The sequence below is a fragment of the Staurois parvus genome, unplaced genomic scaffold, assembly GCF_062004578.1.
Source record: "Staurois parvus isolate SC_StPar_1 unplaced genomic scaffold, SC_StPar_1.0 ptg000580l, whole genome shotgun sequence".
NCBI classification, from domain to species: domain Eukaryota; kingdom Metazoa; phylum Chordata; class Amphibia; order Anura; family Ranidae; genus Staurois; species Staurois parvus.
This window is the reverse complement of record NW_028318376.1, coordinates 399,839-421,918: the sequence shown is the minus strand read 5'-3', so window position 1 is coordinate 421,918 and position 22,080 is coordinate 399,839. Positions and strand designations below refer to the sequence as shown.

The 22,080-nt window shown below is 40.0% G+C and overlaps 1 protein-coding gene across 2 annotated transcripts in view; it reads right to left on the bottom strand.

The window, feature by feature from the left end:
* The window catches only part of IFT57 (intraflagellar transport 57), a 43,416-nt gene that overhangs the window by 5,586 nt on the left and 15,750 nt on the right, over positions 1-22,080 (bottom strand). Inside the window, exons 2-10 of one of the 2 annotated variants that reach the window (XM_089692234.1) lie at positions 17,065-17,278; positions 14,436-14,598; positions 13,963-14,081; positions 10,853-10,943; positions 6,269-6,340; positions 5,406-5,528; positions 4,672-4,743; positions 2,713-2,844; positions 82-144 (exon numbers count right to left, since the gene is read on the bottom strand). In XM_089692234.1, coding sequence (XP_089548360.1) covers positions 82-144; positions 2,713-2,844; positions 4,672-4,743; positions 5,406-5,528; positions 6,269-6,340; positions 10,853-10,943; positions 13,963-14,081; positions 14,436-14,598; positions 17,065-17,219 — 990 coding nt within the window. In that variant the 5' untranslated portion in view covers positions 17,220-17,278. The remainder of the gene's footprint in view (positions 1-81; positions 145-2,712; positions 2,845-4,671; positions 4,744-5,405; positions 5,529-6,268; positions 6,341-10,852; positions 10,944-13,962; positions 14,082-14,435; positions 14,599-17,064; positions 17,279-22,080) is intronic. The other variant, XM_089692235.1, reaches the window with a different exon arrangement.

The window sequence follows — 22,080 nt, the reverse complement described above, 5'->3', positions numbered from 1 at the left end:
ATTCAATTATGAAAACGTATAGGAGTTTATGAATGGCTGTAAATTATATTAAGGTGTAAAAATAATATTCCAGTGCTTTACCTCAGACAGGATTCGTGTCTTCTCTGTTACTTTTGTGGTTAATTGCTGATATTGTTCCTTTAGCTAAGAAGAGAAGAAGAATAATATCAAAAGCAAAAAACATTTAGGGTCTACCCTAAAAAAAATAATTATTTTATAGGAATGAAATAGACCTGGTGAACTGCACTATTTCCTGATGAAATGCGCGTTAACTAATATAATAATTGGCTATGCAGCAGAAGAAAAATTATTACTTGGTGTAAAAATATGCTTTATCCGCATACTCCAGCATTTTACAGACCACTATCTGAAAGGAAACAAAGTACATAGAAAAACATTTGGGACTGTGCCCAGAAGGTGAACATTTCAGGAAAAGCATACCAGTCCATGGATTCATTTTCAAAAACTGGAGCAAGTTAACTGCAGTGAAAAAGAAGTGGTTGTCCTGAATGGCTAATGATATTCCCAAGTTTACCCAAACAGTAAAACCAGATTTTGTTACAATTAAAGGATAAGTATTGCCAAAGCTCTTTTGGTCATACAACCCTAATTAGACATATATCATAAACCCATAGTTTATTCACAATAGAAAATAAAAAGCATATTAAATGTTTAAACTGAGAAGATATACCATTTTAGGAACAAACTAAGGTAATTTTGAAATTGATGGCAGCAACACATCTCAAATATCTTCGTACAGGGCAAGAAAAAGCTGGCAAAGTACTGTGAGAGTGGTACAAAAGAAGGAAGAGCTGGAAGAACATTTTGCAATTAATTAGGTTAATTGGCAACAGGTCAGTAACATGACTGGGTATAAAAAGAGCATCTTAGAGAGTCAGATTGTCTCAGAAATAAAGATGGGCAGAGGTTCACCAATCTGTGAAAAGCTGTGATTAAAAATTGTCAAACAATTTCAGAATAATGTCCCTTAACATAAAATCATCATCTACAGTTCATAATATCAAAAGATTCAGAGAATCTGAAGAAATATCTGTGTGTAACGGAAAAGGTAAATATTGGGTGCCCATGATCTTCTGGCCCTCAGACAGCACTGCATTACTAACAGGCATGATTCTGTGATCAGGAATACTTCCAAAAATCACTGTGTAAACAGTTTGCTGTGCCATTCAAAAATGCAAGGTAAAGCTCTATCATGCAAAGAAGAGGCCATACCTGAACACCACCAGCCAAAGCTTATTTAAAATGGTCTGTTGCAAAGTGGAAAACTGTTCTGTGGTTAAACAAATCTAAATCTGATATTCTTTTTGGTAACCATGGGCACCGTGTCCTCCAGAATTAAGAGGAGAGGGACCCTCCGGCTTGTTATCAGCAGTAAGTTCAAAAGCCTGCATCTCTGATCATATGTAGGTGCATTAGAGCACCATCAGTCCCAAAAAATATATTACGTTTTTGAGCAGCATATGTTCCCATCAAGATGTCATTTTCAGGGGAGGCCTTGCATATTTCAGAAGGACAATGCTAAACTGCATACTGCATCTATGACAACAGCATGACTTCATAGTAGAAGAGTCCAGGTGCCTAACTGACCTGCCTGCAATTGAAAATAATGGGTGCATCTCAAAAAGAAAAATATGGCAAAGAAGACCCAGGACTGTTGAGCAGTTAGAATCCTATATTATACAAAAATGGGACAACATTTCACTCCTAAAACTCCAGCAACTGGTCTCCTCCCAGTCTGGTTCCCAGACATTTACAGAGAGTTGTTAAAAGAAGAGGGGATGCTACGCTAACTATTTTGAGATGTGTTACCTTTTTTCTTAAAATGGTACATTTTCTAAGTTTAAACATTTGATATGTTTACTATTTTATATCGTGAATAAAATATAAGTTTACAAGACTTGAAAATCATTGCATTCTGTTTTCTGTAGATTTTGCACAGCGTCCCAACTTTTTTTACTTTTCTTGTAGTTTACAGGAGTGCACTTGTTCTCTCCTGTGATCCAGATTCAGCTGCCACAGGGCTAAAGCAGTAATGTAATGACTTGATTCTCAGTCTTAGAGGCGGTTGGGGACAGCTGAAGCATTGGATAGATACTGCAGCCACATAGGTGAGTGTGCATGTTTTTGCACTGAAACGCACATGTCCCTATTTACATTGAATAAAGCATCAAAAACGCACTGGAATGCACAAAAAAAGCATAAAAAATGCACCAAATATGCGCATGTGGAAACTCATCCGGAACACATCTGGACTGCGTTTCTATGGTGTGAATTGGTCCTAAAGGCTAAGTTCACTTTTACAGAAAAAATAATGCAGAAGAGAATGTGCATTTATTATTCTTTCATGCAGCCTGGAAAGCATAGCACCTCTGATTAGTAGATCATGGTTGCAATGTGGGCTCTTAAAGACATATCCTCTGGCTTTCAGCTTGTACCTCTCTGAGGGCTTTCTGTTTGACAGCCAGAGGACATGTCAGTGGACCGTGAGAGCACTTATCAGCCCCAGTGGAAGACGGAACTTGTAGTTTATTCATTCTCAAGAATCTGTGAATAAGTGACGCAGGGGTGCAGGTGAAGCCTCGACAGTCATGCTATTTTTAAAAAGTCACAGTGGGTGTGGGATGCCAGCTGTAACACGTTCCAAAGGTGGACTTATCCTTTAAGATAAACATAATAAACTCAGAAGATCACCTCACTCAGCTGGGCTTGTGCTGTTCGATACTCCTGAACCAGGGGATCCAACTGGCTGTTGATATATTTCTCACGACTAGCCACTTTCTCCAAGGTCTTGCTGACCTCATTTTGAAGCTTGTCCAGATAACCCTAATACCAAAAAAATAGATGTCATTTATTGAAAAGCATAAGATTATGTTACAGTTTTATAAACAATTATGCAAAAAAGGTTATCCTAGTGGAGATTCTTATCAATATCTAATACTGTTACTTATGCAAGCTCTGTTTCCTGCTCTGCAGTGCCACAAAGTGGAATGGAAGTCTATGACTCCCTGAAAACAGTGCACTCCCCAAGTGGCAGATTCATTGTAGCAGCTAATCTACCTTGCTTCTAAAGGTGAATTTACCAGTTCTAGATGTAACGTAATACCAAACACATGCAAGCATGTAAATATGTGAAAGTCACACTAAAATTACATTAAGGTAAACAGTGTAGTAACTCAAAATATACGCATACAGAATCTAGATATACTTTGACTTTTTGAGGCATTTTACAGGTTAGGGAAAAAGTAAAAATACTTTGACTGGAAGGTATGTCTAGGCTCTGCTAAACTAAGATGATGTGTCAACCTCTGAGCACAAGGAAACCGCTAAAAGATCTTTTACCTGATAACTAATTACTCAGAAAGTAGATCTTGACAGCAAAAATGACACACACAAAAGTGTACACAACAGTATCAGTCAACATAATCAAAAACTGCTCATCTTGGATGGAATGTTAATGTGATCCTTTACCTTGTGCATGCAGTGGGAAACAGGGTCACTAAACTTCCTTCCTCCCACATGGGGGCAGAGAAATAGCCCTCATCAGCCCTGTTTAAGTGCTAAGAAGCCTGGAGAATACACAGAGCTTTACCTTAACTCCTAGAAGCTGAACTGAGCAGCAGGAACGTGAGGAAAGGCGAGTGCGTGCTGCTGGGGAGGAGAAGTTATATAACCTTATTATTTTGCCATGCATGAGAAAAGTAAAGGGGGAAGTCTAAGAAAGCTTTTCTATTTCATGTATTACATACAAGTTATGGACATCTAAATAATGAAGAAAATGCACTTCTCTAAAATATGTTTGGTTACCAGCAGTTATAATGAGCAGCAGGAGAAAAAATAGAAACAACATAGGAACCCTGGGTTGGTATTAAATTGTTATTTTTATTTATACTCCACTAATACAACTATAGTTTGTTAGACAGACCAGAAGGTTATAGATATGAGGACAGTAAAACACGGATAGCAAAGCAAGTGAAAAGTGATGTGCAAAGTGTAATGTGTATTTATTTAAAAATGATTTATCCATTAGTGGTGAGGGCCACAAGGTAGTAAATTCACCTGCTAGCTTTCCTTAGATATATGTATATGTTATGTAAACGCCCTTCTTAAACACAGGACAGAGATATATGGCAGAAGGCTTTATTAGTTGGCTTTTACGTTTATTGTAGTTTTTTTTTTCTAAAATGTTAGATCATACAGTTTTACTAACCCTTTATAACTCTGCTGCAGAGGACCATAAAATCAAGTCATGATCAATGCAGTTTACTTTACTTACTGCTTGACGGAACATAATTTGATGAGCTGCCTCATAATAAAAATTAAAGACTAAGTGCAGCCAAAAAAACAGAAAAATCAGCACAAGGGACAAAACTCACCATCAGTAGGATGCGTCCCTTGTGCCGATTTCTCTTCTTTTACTACAGTAATCCTCCTCCGTTCTGCTTGCCCCCCTCCCCCCCCCCCCCAAACTTCCTGTGCGGTGGGAGGTAACACATCTAATGGGCTGTCCCAGAATCTCATCATAGAAAGCCTGACTATGATCACTGTGAGGATAAATGAAGACTTTGAAACCAAAAGCGCAGATACAGAAAACAGGAGTCTACTGTCAGTTGCCCCTGCACAGCAGCACTTTTAGTATTCAGCTTGGCATACCTTTGTTTCCTTTAAGGATGATTCAATTCCACCTTTGTGTTGGTGCATTTGATCAACATGAATTCTCCAATCCTAAAAAATAAGACAAAATCTCTTTCTTGTTACAAGGTGGAATACATTATATGTATGACTGTTCTTTCTGCTAAAACCTGTGCTGTCATAGCCACCATCTGAATATAAACCAAAACAAACTGAAAATGTTATAAAGAAGACCCAAAACATTGTACAGTAGACCATCCAACATAAAGAAAGTAAAAAGTGCAATAAAATGCATTAGCCATCAGCAGTCAGAAATCACCTTCCATTTTCAGACTAATTCTTACAGTTAGGCTGTCCATACATTCATAGATCAATTATTTTGATCAGCTGTTCGAAAAAAAATGAATGCATTCCCCCATCTACACAAGCAAAGTAGTTGGAGGAATCCTCCCCCCCACTGTGCTATAGTATTTTGACAGTGGGGAGTCCTCGACTGTCAGAATACACTGATCAGCACTGCAGCATTGATCAAACAAAAATTTTCCAATAAACTCATTCATGAGTAGTCGATCATTAGATCGACTTCTTACAAACAGGAACAGCCAAAGATGGGTCGAAATCCGACTGGTCCCTGCTGAACCAGATGAATTTTGATCTATCTATGGCAGCTTTAGTTGATACGTATATTAAATTCTACAACACACCATCACTCTCTGTATTGTTGTTGAGCACAAGTGACAAGAGTAATAGCTCACCTTATTATCAGTTCTCACTGTGACCTTCAGCTGTGGAAGTACTCGTTCCACCTCCAGGTACCACTCTGCTGCATCCGTTTTAGATTCCAAAATCTCCTCTGGTTTAGATGTTTCTCCAACATTCTAAAGAAAATAAATGATTTATTTTCTATTGATTTATTTACAACAGGTAGACACTCTCTGTAATAATTTCAGCAATTAAAAGGAAACAAATGATAAAATATATGAACTAAATGTGTAATCTTTTCATCCAGCTCTCACTTCTTAGTTGCAAAACATATTTGTTTAGCAATGTTGCTCAAAATAAGGAACATATGCCGAGTGAAATTTGGAGGATGCCATTGATGGCCTCCTTCTGAAAATGATACAACCAGCTTTTTCAGAAGGATATTAGAAACAAGAACCTATACATTTTATTCAACATAGGTTTCCTTTAAAGTCTATGTAAAGCCTAAATATTTTTTCTTCATTTTGAATAGAGTGGTGGTGGTGGTGGTGGAATAAAATCTAAAGCACTCCTTTCTTCTAGTTTCACTTTTATTTTTTATAGCTGAAAAAAAACAACATCTTGTTAATAGTTTCTAATATAAAGTAAATAAGATCACCAATTTAAACCCATAAATGATTTTATCTCAATTTCTAAACGTGGGAGTGTGTCGCTAGATCTATTTGCTATTTACCAGACTGTTGTCCTTTATAATCAGGGTGAATTGGTTTACCCACACCACTGAACCATCATGACCAAAACTCATACTGCAACATTTTTCCTTTTTTTTTCCAGAAAAACTTGTATTTTTTCCTCAATTTGCACTGAGCGTATTTTATGTGGTCAGTTGCAAACAACAAAGTACTTGTTTACTTGCCATTTTATTACTTTGTGATTTCAGAATGTTTAAATCTACTAAGTGCTCCTCATCATTGTCAGATTCTTCTTCCTGGAAGAAAACAAAATAACAGATAACATACTTTGATTCAGAAAATAGAGATTAAAAAATAAATAAACACACATACATGCTCAACTATGTGGCTGCAGCATCGGATCGACTGGTCCCCCACCGGCTCTAAGACAAAGGAACTGATCGATCACGTGACAGCTGTTCTCTCAGTTCTGGGTCTTCACTTAGCAGAGAGTGGTGACTGTCAGTTACTGGCTTTCTGCTCTCCCCTTCCAGCACTCACTGGAGTGCTAGGCTGTGAAGGAAGTGGAAGCAGCTGGCTCAAGCTCTTAGTGGTGCGTTGAGAGGCTGAGCCAGCTGCCTGTCAGGCATCTGGGTGGATTCTGACATTACAGTCGGGATCCTTGCAGAGCCTGTATCGGCATGCTGTCGGCTGAATCTGGGTCATAGAAGTGAAAAAATAAGTGTTCCCCTGTGACCCAGAAGAGAAGTAAGGCCAAACAAGCTTTAGCCATACTAAGGATTATGCAATATGTGCAAATATATATATTTATGAATATATATATTATATATATATTTTTGGCGCCGAAATTTTGGTGCATCTCTAATAAATATATATATATATATATATATATATATATAGATATATATTAGAGATGCACCAAAATTTCGGCGCCAAAAATAGCTTTATATGTTTTGGTTAGTGTTTTGAATTTTATTTGTTGGGCAATGGAAAGCCAGTGGAGGTATGGGCAGAAAGAGATGGCAGATCTGGAACGGTTGGTAAGGCGGATGAGTCTAGCAGCAGCATTCATGTTAGACTAAAGAGGGGATAACCTGCGATGAGGTAGGCCAATGAGGAGGGAGTTACAATAGTCAAGGCGAGAGATAACAAAGGAGTGAATAACTTGCTTAGTGGTTTCAGAGGTTAAGAACGGGCGTATCTTGCAGATGTTGCGGAGATGAAGTATACAAGATTTGGACAGTGATTGGATTTGGAGCTGAAAGGACAGATGGGAGTCCAGGATTACACCTAGTACCCTGGCATGAGGGAAGGGACTGATGGTTGTATTATTGATCTTGATGGAGAAGTCAGGGGAGGGGGCACGGGCTGGAGGGAATAGTATGAGCTCGGTTTTAGAAAGATTTAATTTGAGGAAGTGGAGTGACTGATATGTCACTTAGTATGTTAGTAATGCAAGAGTAGACTGAAGGGGTGAGTTGAGGAGTAGAAAGATAGATTTGTGTCATCAGCATAGAGATGGTACTTAACGCCATGGGAGTTTATCAAGTGACCAAGGGAGGAGGTGTAGATGGAGAAGAGAAGGGGTTTAAGGACAGAACCTTGAGGGACCCCTACAGAAAGAGGAAGTGGAGAGGAGGAGACAGAGTTATAGGTAACGCTGAAGGAGCGCTGTGATAGGCAGGAGGAGAACCAGGAAAGAGCAGAGTCTTGGAGGACAAGAGAGTGGATTTTTTTTAGGAGGACTGGACGGTCAACAGTATCAAAAGCCGCAGAGAGGTCAAGTAGTAAGAGTACGGAGTAGTGGCCATTGGTTTTAGCAGTTAGTAAATCATTAGTGGGATTTAGTAGGTCAGTTTCAGTGGAGTATAGTGAGGGAAAGCCAGACTGTAAAGGGTCAAAAAGGTTGTTGTCAGTGAGGTAGGAGCTCAGGCAATTGTAGACTAAGCGTTCTAAGAGTTTAGAGGCAAACCGGAGTAGTGAGATGGGTCTTAAGTTGTTCAGATTGGTGGGGTCCAGTGAGGGCTTTTTAAGTATGGGAGTGATCTGTGCATGCTTTAGAGGAGAGGGGAAGGCACCGTTAGAGAGAGTGAGATTGAAGATGTGAGTGAGGGAGCATAGGACAGAAGAAGAGGGGGTGACCATAGTAGTTGTGAGGGGACGGGATTCAGGGCAGGTGGTGAGATGGGCTTCTGAGAAAACTTGAATGACCTCTTCATTAATTGCAAGGTCAAAAGAGGAAAGTGTTGAGGTTGGCTTAACATAAGGTATGCTAAGTGGGATAGATGTCTGTGCAGTGGAGATGCCCCTACGAATTGCATCAATCTTGTTTTTGAAATGATTGGTAATCCTGTGAGCAGTTATTGAGTTACTGGGTGAAGGTGGAGAAAGTAGAGAGTTAAAAGTAGAGAAGAGACGAGGACTGGATGACAAGGTAGACAAAGTAGGCTTGTTTTGCAGCATGGAGGGAGGAATTGTATTTTAAGAAAGCAGATTTCTATACGGTGAATGCTTGCTGGGATTTGGTTTTTATGCCTCAGTCCCTCCAGTGCACGACTATGTCTCTTAAGATTTCTGGTGTCGTCAGTCTGCCACGGTTGTAATTGTTGTGACCTGATACTTCATGTAGTTAGAGGAGCAAATGAGTCTAGTTTGGATGAAAGTGAACTGTTGTAGACAGAAGTGGTCAGGCATATTAAAAAGGTAGATGCAATGGGAATCAGACTTGTAGGAGATGTTTCCCAGGGTGTTTTGCTTGCAGTCCATCCAGAGTGCAGTAGACATGTTTGTTGTACAGTTGTGTCCAAAATTATTCAACCCCCAATGCTGTAAAGGGGTTTAGGGACTATAGTGTACATTTGGAATTGTATTCAGAATCAAATCCTACAAGGACGTTGTAACTACCCAAATGCAACTAAAATGACATCAATTGTTTATGTAATACAGTAGTAAATGGTTCTTATGTGGTTTCTTCATTGCCACAATTATTCAACCCCTTAAAGACTACCACTCTGAAGAACAGAGGTTCATACAGGTGCTTTCCATCAGGTATTGAAAACACCTGTGGATGTCACCGAGCAGCAATCAAGCATAATAAGCACCAATTAGGCAGCTTTAAAATGACTGTGATACTCAGCTCCTTCTAGACATTTACTGGTGTGGTTACAAACATGGTGAAGGCAAGAGAATGGTCCAGGAAGACAAGAGAAGAGGTGATTTCTCTTCACAGGAAGGGCAATGGCTATAAGAAGATTGCAAAGATGTTAAACATACCAAGAGACACCTTAGGAAGCATCATTCGCAAATTCAAGGCAAAGGGCACTGTTGAAACGCTACCTGGTCGTGGCAGAAAGAAGATGCTGACTTCGACTGCTGTGCGCTACCTGAAGCGTAGAGTGGAGAGAAGTCCCCGTGTGACTGCTGAGGAACTGAGAAAAGATTTGTCAGATGTGGGTACAGAAGTTTCAGCCCAGACAATAAGACGCACACTGCGTAATGAAGGCCTCCGTGCCAGAACTCCCAGGCGTACCCCCTTGCTGTCTCCAAAGAATAAGAAGAGTCGACTGCAGTATGCCAAAAGCCATGTGGACAAACCACAAAAGTTGTGGGATAGTGTTCTGTGGACTGATGAAACAAAATTAGAACTGTTTGGGCCCATGGATCAACGCTATGTTTGGAGGAGGAAGAACAAGGCCTATGATGAAAAGAACACCTTGCCTACTGTGAAGCATGGTGGAGGGTCAATCATGCTTTGGGGCTGTTTTGCTTCTGCAGGTACAGGGAAGCTTCAGCGTGTGCAAGGTACCATGAATTCTCTTCAGTACCAGGAGATATTGGATGGAAACGTGATGCAGTCCGTCACACACCTGAGGCTTGGGAGACGTTGGACCTTTCAACAGGACAATGATCCCAAGCATACCTCCAAGTCCACTAGAGCATGGTTGCAGAGGAAAGGCTGGAACATTTTGGAGTGGCCATCGCAGTCACCAGACTTAAATCCGATTGAGAACCTCTGGTGGGACTTAAAGAAAGCAGTTGCAGTGCGCAAGCCTAAGAATGTGACTGAACTGGAGGCCTTTGCCCATGAAGAATGGGCGAAGATACCCGTAGATCGCTGCAAGACACTTGTGTCAAGCTATGCTTCACGTTTAAAAGCTGTTATAACTGTAAAAGGATGCTGTACTAAGTACTAAGATTGAATGTCACTTGGGGGTTGAATAAAACTGATAATGCTGTGAGCACAGAAAAGACATTTGTGGTTATTTCATTATAACTGTTATGTTATATTTGTCTGACCTACAAGTGCCTCTTTAATGTAAATGTAAGCAAGATGACTGAATGATCAAAAGCAATGTCAAACTGGCCAAAACACTCAATTTCAGTGGGGGTTGAATAATTTTGGACACAACTGTATCTTCTTGCTGCTTTAATTATCCTGCTTTAGTTAAACTGCTGTGTTCAACTGCTGTTTTGCACTCCAGCAGAAATATGTACTCTTGCAGGACAATGACCCATCTGTGACCGCCCCCATAAGCTTGTCTAAATTTATAGGGAGATGAGCAATCTTTCTCCGCCCCAATTAGGAACTGATAAGGAAAGCATGAATTGGGGGGGGGGGGGGGGATTGGTATGGGTTTAAAAATTGAAAAAAGAATAATATTGACCCAAACGTATTACAGTTTATCTTTAAGAAGGGTTTTGCTTATTGGCTACAGTCAAGTGGCATACAAGTTATTATGACAATTAAATTATGCCACCTACTGGGAAGCCCTTACTCTGTAGATACTTCTTAAACTCACGATACTCACAACAATTTCATCTTCAAATTTATTTAATGTTAACTCTGCATCATCCTCCACTATAACTTCTTCATCTAACTCCTCTGAAGGATATACAGGCCTGAAATGGAAAAACAAAACTAAAAAAAAACTTACAATGGAAAAGTACTTAAACTTGAGTACTTAAAGTACAGCATTTAAAGAAAAAAAAATGGCAGAAGGAATTAATTTCTGATTAACAAATTGCTTTTTAGGCCCTAAATATGGATATTTATGGTATTTACATGCATACACTGTGTGCACAGTTACTAGGCATGTTGTATTTTTGAGGATTAATGTCATTATTGAACAGCTACAGTACTCTCGGTCAATCCAAAATGTTAATGAACCTCAAACCTGAATATTTAACAACGTAAAAGTGAGGTGGCTTTCTTAGGAGAATATCTGTGTGCACAATTATTGGGCACCTATTAGTGTGCAGAATTGTTATGCAACTAAATGAACACAAATCCCATCTTTCTTGTTTATTTTCATCTGTTAGGCAAGATTCACACCTATGCAGTTTGCGTTTGATCCGTTTCTGCAGTGCATTTTTGTACATACGTATTTGACGATTTTTGATTTTTTTTGTTTTTCCAACTTGTTGCTGGGCAAATTAAAACGCAAAACGCACTACATGCATTTCTGCAACGTCTCCATTGAAGTCTACAGAACTAAAATGCAACGTTTTGAGTTTAAAAAAAGTCCCCAACCCTTTCCAAAAAATGCACCAGGTGAAAATGCGGAGATGTGAACATATCCAATAGGAAATCATGTTAAATGGACTGTACTGCGTTTCTGCAAAATGCAAACCACTTAGGTGTGAACCTAGACTTAAAGTGAGAATATGAAACAAACAACTCATAAGCCTTCCATTCATGGAGTCTGCCAGTTTCTTGATCTGTGGATGATGAACTATTTGTCCAGCAGCAATCAGTCTCCCAGACACTGTTCAGAGAGGTGTACTGTTTTTCCTTCACCGTAAATCTCCGGTTTAAAGGGGCCAACAAGTTCTCAATAGGGTTTAGGTCAGGGGAAGAAGGGGGCCACGTCATTATTCTCTCATCTTTAAGGCCTTTACTGGCTTGCCACGCAGTGGAGTAGCTCAATGCATGCAGTGGAGCATTGTCCTGCATATAAATATCATGGTCTTCTTGAAAGACAGACTTTTTCCTGTACCACTTCTTGAAGAAAGTGTCTTCTAAAAACTGGCAGTAGGTTTGGGAGTTGATTTTGAGTCCATCTTGAACCCAAAAAGGTCCAACTAGCTCATCTATATTAATATCAGCCCATACCAGTACCCCACCTCCACCTTGCTGGCATTTGAGTTGAAGTGGAGCCCTGTGCCCATTACTAATCCAGCCACAGGCCCATCCATCTGGTCTAATCTCATCAGTCCATAAATCTTGGCCCGGTCTTGAGATTTCAACTTATGTGTCTTGTTTAGTTGTGGTCGGGTTTCAGCCTCCCTTACCTTGGCTATGTCAGTGAGCACAGAACACCTTGTACTTCTGGGCAGTCCAGGTAGGTTGCAGTTCTGGAATATGACAGCACTGGAGGATAATGGGTTGCTGGTAGCTTCACGTTTGATTCTTCTCAAATCTTTGGCAATTAAATGGCATTTTTTTTTTTAACACGTTTCTTGCAACCCTGCTGACTATTTGCAACAGATGGTTCTGTGATCATGCCCCAATATATTAGGAATTTCAAGAGTTCTGCACCACTCTGAAAGACTGTTTACAATTTTTGACTTTTCAGAGTCAGTTAAATCTAGTTTTGGTCCATTTTGCCAGAGGAAAAGAAGCTGCTTAATAATTATGCACACCTTGATATAGGGTGTTGATCTCCTTAGGCCACACCCTCCCTCATTACACAAATACACATCCCCTGATATGCTTAAATCCAATAAGCATTCATGCTTATACAGCTTGGAGTTGGACAATATACATATTATTATTATACAGTATTTATGTAGCGCCAACAGTTTGCTCAGCGCTGTACATTACAATGGGAGACAATACATGAGACAGTAGAATAACAATACAATGTGATACATGAGGGGTTCGAGGGCCCTGCTCCTTGGAGCTTACAATCTAGGAGGGAGAGGATAGTGGTACGGGAGGAAAAGCTGTGGGTACATAAAAATGATGATTTGGTCAAAAATACTCACTTGCCTAATAATTGTGCACACAGTGTAATTAATAAAGAAAACCAAATTATTTAAAAGATGCCACCAATCCACATAAATAAATCATGCCTAATTATGTTTGTAATGAAAATCCCAGTCTAAGTATTATGGAACACACAGTATTGTACTTTTACAGGTTTTTAGGCATTAAAATTAACAGCAAAATATCACTGCACACTGTGACCTAACAAGGGGATTTTGTCTCCACCCAGATAAGTTACTGTGGCTTAGCTTTGCTTTTTCCTTTTTGTCATTTAAGTAAACAAGTTAATTTCAGAGCAAATCATGGGTATATTCCATTGCTGTCATGAATAAGGCTACCTATAGTATAGTATAAGTACAGATAAGAAAACAGTAGATTCCCAAACAGTGTGGATGGAGATATCTCTTCAGCTGGCTGTTCCTTGCAGCTGTCTGAATACTTGAACAGTGACTGCAAGTGAAAGTCAATGTTGAGCTGACAACCTTCCACCTGGCTCCTTTGATTTTTTTGGTTGACTTTAATGGAAGAAGGTAGTGCAAACAGAGGCACCCACTTGTGGAATTTTATTTGATTCAAAAGGCAAATTCAAGCCATGTATGGCCAGCTTAAAGGCCACAAAAACTACATGAAGAATGCAACTAAAGGGTTATTTTCACCTATAAAATTTTATTTTACCTAACATAACCGCTTTATTTGATTACAGTAGTGTGCAATACTCTGTAGCAGCCACTATATATATAAATATATATATTTATATATATATAATATAATAGTCTCATTAACGATTCTCTTTAATTTGGCTCTGGTTTGCTGTGAGTTTCTAGATATCACTCACTTTGCTGCATGTTATATCATAAAGTGCAATGAAACTATCAATGTTTGGTTAATAAGAAATGCTATTTGCGCATTGTATTTCAAAACATCTCTCACCTTTTCCAGGTAAAGCCTGTATGTTTTAAAACTTCTTCTGACAGAAAATCAAGCACATAACACACTTGTTCTCCATAGCCTGCCTTTAGTTTGGAAGGAGGGAAATCAGCTATGCCACCCTGAGAGAGACCAGAAGAAAAAAAATTATAGCCCACCACTTCCTTTCTTTTTATACATCTTGGCAGCAAAATCTGTGAATCTAAGCTTCCAGGTCTGTCCATTACAGTAGGGTCTTGATATTTGAATGCATTTTATATTTTACATTACAGAAATGCATCCTGCTGCCTGAAAGCAGTAAAAAAAAAATAACGGGGAAACAGGGAGGAACAGCATGCAGATGTCAATGAAGGACTGCCAGAGAGATATAATGAAAATAGCCACTGGATGAATCACCCATAACTAAAGCTCTACGTTTGGTCAGGCTAACCCTCCAGTCAATTCACATGAAGTGAATCCTATAAAATGCAACTTACAAATGACCGTAGCTCAGTGAGGATTTTGGAGATGGTAGCATTAGGATCATCATATTCTTGTGGCTGTTCAAAGCGGTGTCCAGCTTTGTTTATCAGCCAAGCTGCAAGTGTGCAAAACATGAAGAACTGTTCCCCGGGGTTTGTAGGTAAGGCAAAATACAATCTGTTGAAGGAAACACACATGCATTACAGAAGACGGTTACAAAACTTATTTCTTAAAATCAAACTCAAGCCAAAACATTTTATTTTTTTAAATAGCTGGGAAGGGTTAGACCTGTTTTTATTTCTGTCTGTGTCCTCCTGTCCTAATGAAAATTGTTCCCCCCATTTTGACTGTGAGTGTCATTAGGACAGGAAGCAAAACTCCCACTGGGTCACGGACAGAAATAAAAACCCTACAGATGTTTATTATTGCATGCTGATTATTCAGATGATTATAAGATCCATGCACCATGCAGATTCTAGAGATGTGTGCAGGTCTGATGAAACATGCCATGCAACCATAGCTAGGGTGCATGAACACAGGAAGTGGCTGCAGATAAGCTAAAAGAGATCAGTAGAACTGAGATGCAACATAGCATGAAAAAGATAAAACTATTTTTTAAAATATAGTAAATGTTTTTATACACAGGGCCTTAGCAAACTTGAAGAACTCCTGCAATTAAATTGATTTAAACACTTACTTTGGGCCAGCTTAAAGTGGTTGTAAAGGCTGAAGGTTTTTTACCTTCATGAATTCTTTGCATGAAGGTAAAAAACCTTCCCTATGCACCCCCCCCCCCCAGCCCCCCTAATACTCCCCTAAGCCCCTCTCCATCCAGCGGTGTGCACTGGAGTCTCAGCTCACCTGGGACCCCCTCTTTTCATTGGCTGAGACAGAAGCGGAAGCCATTGACTCTCACTGCTGTCAATCACAGCTAGTGAGTCAATAAGAAGGGGGGGGGGACCAAGCCACGGTTCCGTGTGTGAATGGACACCCACCGAGCAGCAGGTACCCCATAGCAAGCTGTTTGCTGTGGGGGCACCCGAAAGGAGGGAGGGGCCTGGAGAGCCTGCAAGAGACCTGAGAAGAGGAGGATCTGGGCTGCTCTGCACAAAACCACTACGCACAGCAGGTAAGTATAGACCTGTTTGTTATTTTTTTTTTTTTAAATAACCCTTTAGAATCACTTTAACTCAAATAAATTATCCAGATACCACCTCCATGTGGCTGATGATGAAGCTGTAGTTCACTGGTGTAGCCTATGCTACATATAGTAAGCGGCATTTGCTTCCAGCAGGTGCTCAAGTGAATTCCCCTCTGTGCACCACATATACAGAGAATATAGGGTGGTTTCTAATTAGTCGAGGTGGAAAGGGTAGATTACAGAATGATCTCCACCTCAGCCAATCAGAGAAAGCTTTGTGTTAACTGAAAACTGTTTATGAGTGGCAGATGTATGAGAGTTAGCAATACTCTATGGGGTTGATTTACTAAAGGTGAATATGTTGTTCACTTTGCAAGGCTAGTTTCGCTCTGAAAGGAAATTTGTTCCAAAGCTTAGCACAGAATTTTTGCTTGCACAAGACTGGATCATGGAAGTCACCAGTTTCACCTCATTCACTAAGCCCTGGAGTAAATTCCCATACAAAGTGAACAGCCCATTTGCCTTTAGTAAATCAAACCCTATATTTATTGCATATTTATTGAGGGGAAGTTGCTCGAGCACCTACTAGAAGAGGATGCACTTTATTGTATCATAGGTTACAACAGTGAATTACAGCCCCACCATCAGTCACATGAAGGTGGCATCAGGATAATTTGTTTACACCATGCTGACCCAAATTAATTAATTAATTAATTTAATATAATTCCTGGAGTTTTTGTCATTCAGTTAGAGCTTACACTAGGGATGCACTGATGCCTTTTTTTTTTTTTAATCAGCGAGTATGAGTACTGATACTTCTAGCCAAGTACTCGCCGATACCAAGTACTGATACTTTGCAGTGTGATTTGCGTCTGTACGAAATGAAGGGAAACAAGTCGCACTGCAAAGAATGACATGCAACTTGAACACTAGGGATGCACTGATGCCTTTTTTTTTTTTTTTAATCAGCGAGTATGAGTACTGATACTTCCAGCCAAGTACTCGCCGATACCAAGTACTGAAACTTTGCAGTGCAATTTGTGTCTGTACGAAATGAAGGGGAACAAATCGCACTGCAAAGAATGACATGCAACTTGAACACTAGGGATGCACTGATGCCTTTTTTTTTTTTTTTTTTAATCAGCGAGTATGAGTACTGATACTTCCAGCCAAGTACTCGCCGATACCAAGTACTGATACTTTGCAGTGCAATTTGTGTCTGTACGAAATGAAGGGGAACAAATCGCACTGCAAAGAATGGCTTGTCACAGTGATTTGCGCCTGGGTTCACATAGGAGCAGTGCGGGAAACTGCACGTGATTCGGACAGGAATTGCACCACATTCCTGTTCACATTGCATGCCATTCTTTGCAGTGTGACTTGTGCCCAGTGGGGACCTTATATGAAACTTACAATCAACATGTATGGGAATCGGTGCATGTAAATAGACTTAACATATTCTAGTTGAATAATGAGTACATGAGGTTCGGTAACTTACTGACCTGGAAATTGGCCTCATATTATGCTTTTTAAGAACTTCTTCTTCATAGTTAAGTAGCCTCAATTTTTCCAGCAGGTCTTCCATAAGAACAAAAACCTGGAAGGCAGCCCCTGGGCCACGATCCTCTTCTTCCATTCGTCTGCTGTCTTCTGCCATTGTAGGTCTAAGCTAGATGGCTTTTACTAGTGTTCAGAGTTCCCTCGCTATCTTCTTCTCTGAAATAATGTTTTAACCATTACACTTGCATCCCAATATTTATTTTGGCAGTGAAATGCTTTTATGGTATTCTGTTAATACTCCAAGATACAAAATATAAATGTATACAGTAGGGATGCACTGAAATATCAGCCAAAAATTGTGTTTTCGGCATTTTGCCAATAGGAAAAAAAGTTCTGATAATGGCTGTCAAAAACGTGCAATTTCACCTGCAATTTTGCCACGATTTTACCACGGTTAGGGTTGTGTTTTTCGTAGGTCATGTGACACAACACATGCATTTTTTGTGGGTTTTCAATGCATTTCAGGCCTGGTTCGCATCAATGCAGTTTGTGTTTCGTCCGTTTTGCAGTGCTTTTTGCGGTTTTGTATGTGCGTTTCTGATGCATTGTTTATACGGTTTGCATTTTTTTGAGTGTTTCTTTGGCCAACTTGCTGCTGGGCAGATTAAAACCGCAAAATGCATCAAAAATTCAACACATGCGTTTTTGCTGCATTTTCAATGCATTCCAGGCCTGGTTCACACCAATGCTGTTTGCATTTTTTCTGTTTTACAGTGCATTTGGTGTTTTTGTACACCGTTTTTGATACATTCTTTTGTGTTTTTTGCATTTGCGTTTTTTGAATTTTTTTTTTGCCAACTTATTGTTGGGCAGATTAAAAATGTAGAATGCATCAAAAATGTAACAAGCGTTTTTGATGTGTTTTTGCTGCGCTTTTGCTGCACTTTCAATACAGTTCAGGCCTGGTTCACATCAATGCAGTTTGTGTTTTGTCCATTTTGCAGTGCCTTTTTGAATGCACATTTGTGACTTATTTTTTTTATGCGTTTTGCTTTTTTAAAGTTTTTATATATATATTTAAATATTTTTTAAAACAACTGTGCATTTCAGTTTTGATTTTCGGCCAAATAATCCTGCATTTTCGGTTTCAGTCCAAGAATTTTCATTTCCGTGCACCATTAGTATACAGTATATAATATTGTGGGTTTTGCTCAAGTAATTAATATGTTCAAAATTTGATTTGACCAAAAACAAATTTTTTAAAACAAATTTTTTTACGCCAAAATAGAAGGCATAAAAAGACAATATATGGAACTTTAAAATAGATGTAGAAAATATGTAAATCTGCACCCAGAAGCATGGGATTACTAATGCTGGCAGGATGCATGGCAAATGTTAGATCTTCAAAAGCAACACATGAGGGAGTCACGAAGTGTATAGTAACTAAATCAGCTGCTATCCCAGTATTATTATTTTACAGGATTGTAATTAGATAAAAGCTTTCATTAGAGAAATGTATGAGCTTCCATTGCTGACCTGCTTCCAAAAATATCAGCTGCTGTCACCGTTACTCTCTTGTTTCAATACTTCGAGTTATTGACCAGGTATGCAGATTTGAAAATCAGACTTCACTTGCTGAATGCTTGTTTTAGATCAGTCACAGAAGTTAGCAATGGACACCATACATTTCCCAGGTTTTTCACTTAATACAGATCTCTGTGAAGTCACGAATCACGACTCTAACCATGACTGATATGAATGTTGTGTTTTACAGTAACAGACACATCAGAAAACAACTGGGCCAGACATAGCCAACAAACCCTATGTGCATTTCAGTCTATTAATTTTAGCCACTTATATTGCTGGAAGTGGAAAGGTGTCACTAACATTGTGTGATGTCGTCACACTAAGTACCTGCGAGTTAATAGTGGGTGGGCAGTGTAACCAGCATACACACAGTGAAGGATGCAGCCTCCATTTTGTTAAGAGTATCCATGTTATTCCCTCATTCCTCCCCCCTCCCTCTCTGAGAGGCACAGTGACATATGGCAGCATGTGTGTTAAAAGTGTCACAGGCCAGAGCCAGCAGGGGGGCTATGAGCTATAGGACCCCCAAGGGAGCCGGGTCCTCGCTGTCCAAAGAACCTGTAAAATGTAACACCTCATATAAGATAAGGCAAGATTTACCCAGGAGTTCAAAGGACATTCCAAGGAAACACGACCAGATAACGTTTGTTAAAATCCATTTTTCCCCTATGTCTCATATATTGGAATATGAGAGACTTACATAAAACCGGACATATCGTCAGATTGGCTAAGAGGAGACGAACATTTTGGTAGGTCACTCGCCTTGTCCCGAATACACAGGAAAGCCAAAAATTAGATCTAGTGAACCGTGCAGTGTATAATTTCATAATTCATATCTAATCAATCCTCAGACGTGTCTGCATAATAATCTACCCGCGGGTGGAATGTCACTTGTGCAGATGGAAAGTTATGGGCCAAAATATGAGTTACGAGAGAATTTGGCTCTAGTTGAGGTATCCACCCAGACCTCCACGCCCTAAACGGGGTATTGGTCCTTGACTTCAGAGACACCCCCTTCTGGGGAACTACAAAATGGGCTGTCAGGCCTAAGAGAGTGAAATTGAAGACGTCTCCCATTTTAACATCAGTACCACCTGGGGAGACCCGTGCCCTTTTGCTCTGAAACTTGGATCTGCTAACCCAGGACTTTGGCAAGTACCTTAACCCTTTCACCTCTCTCTGATATCTCTTTGATGTGCTGTTGGTCTCTGTATATTTATATATATATATCTTAGTTACATCTTTTTCTGTAAATATTTTTATTGCACCCGTTTGACCTTTTAGTAATAAATCTTTCCTTCTGAAAGTGTTGAACTGTTTCTATAGCTCTTTAGAGGCAGGAATTCGTAAATTGCAATAAAGAGAATGCTACTGTGTTTGTTTAACCCTATGTATAACCGGCCTGCGGTGACCGTTTTATACAGACGATTATCTCAACCATTATAGTGTTATAGCCGATATTGCAGAGTTTCCACTTTCTCTGTACAAAAAGGAGGTGGTGGCAGTGTGAAGGGTTTATTGAGTAATTACCTGACCCAGTAACAATCGCATTCAAGCTGCCGGTGCATTGATTGTGGTCCAATTAGCTGGAAAATCGTTGTGTAGGGTGCAGCTGAGTGTGGCATTGTTACGCACTTGACAGCGCGGTTTTAGATTGGCTAGTCCTTCGGTCACGAGTTTGGTGAGAAGGGCTGTGGTCTGACGCCACGTTCGTGACAGGTAGGATATGAGAGGCTTATTAAAATGGATGTAAAGCTAGAAGGTTTTTTACATGAATGCAAAAACCTTCTGTATTCTACTCTCCCCACCTTATACTTAACTGAGCCCGATCTCGAACCAGCATTGTGTCATGGAAATTTTGTATTATTGGTCGAACTTTAAATGTGTCATATATTCGTGTTATTCATATGTCTCTCGTGTGGCTTAATTAAAGCTCTGAAGGCTGCAATTGGGCCATGCGCATGTACAATGTATGTATTACAGTACTCAGCTTGGTAATGGATGAGATGGCAGATCTGCGCTTATAGACCGGCGTGTATACCACCACGGCATTCCATGCGAATGCTGCTGTCAGTAGACCGTGGGCCTGTATCCACATATCAGCAGCATGGTACCACGTGGGCTTCATAACGCAATGCGCAAGCGGTGTGAACTCCGTGTGTAGGCTTATGCATATCTTACAACCCATTACCAACTTGAAACTGTATCTGGGATGGATGTGTTTTAATAAAGATCGTATCGGGCCCATCCAGGTACAGACTGATATTTTTAGGGAGTGCTTGTGCAGAGAATTTTACATACCAATAGAAGCTAGTAGGACAGGAAATATGACCTCAGATGGCTCATAGGGGGGAAGGGGAGGAAGTCTGCTGACCTCAGAAGACTCATGGGGGAGGACCAGTGATAGATAATAGCAAAGGCTATGCTCCAATTGGAATGTATATCCTCTGTATAGGCAATCCCCATTGTATTGTTCGGTGGGAGGGTTTGACTTTATTCATGTGGGGGGCATGTGTGTATTTTTAATAAAAACAGAGAGCTGAGCCTAAAGCCGGCCCTTATGTGGATTGCAACCAGCCTTAGAGTGTCGTGTGATCATTCTAGGGTAACGGAGCTCCATCACCCACAAATTCAACAGAACCAAAGTATTTGGATAGGCAGGAATCGTGTAGTTTGGCTGCAGTCGTGGTAAGCGAGATTCGCACAGCTTTATGGGGGATTTCTGCGCATCCAACTGCGAGTACTCACGGTAAGGAGAAATTCGTTAAAGCGAATTTCCAAGACAGTTTGGCGAGCCTGGTGGATACTAACGCGTATTCTTGCGTAGCTAACCTAGAACGAGGGGGGAATGGCCATCATGAACTAGCAAAAAGTATGCCGGCACATTTCAGGTCTCTCTGCCATTAAGAGGATCGCTTTTTGCGTGTTCGTGTGGCTGATTTCGCTCTCTGTTAGCTAACAAGAAATACCGCTTGGTAAGGACCTCATTTTTTGTCCTAAACTCTTGATTTGTGGGTGAAAAGACGAGGGTTTGTCTCTGCTGAGAGCAGCAGGGGGGGTGGGTTTGGTTGGCTGGATTTGGTCAAGTTTAAAAATCTTCCAACCAAAAATTAAACGGGTATATGTTTTAGTGGGTAAAAGTTGTTGCATAGTGTTAGGTAAGTATTTGTGGGCTGTAGGTACTGTGGTGATTGCTTTACCCCCCTCCACGTGAGGTAATTATTACAGTGCTGAAAGGCTTAGGTTAATTGTTAACTGTTGTAAGATCTCTGTGTGTATGTGATCTGTACAATGTGTACTACTGCTCCCAGCAAGCATGCAGCAGGGGGTCCTTTCTGTTACATGTGCATGTTAGTGTGATATGTTGGTGTTTTATGTCCGTTCTGTGATTGTGCCCAAATTGTGTTGTATGTGTGCTTCATATTGTTGTG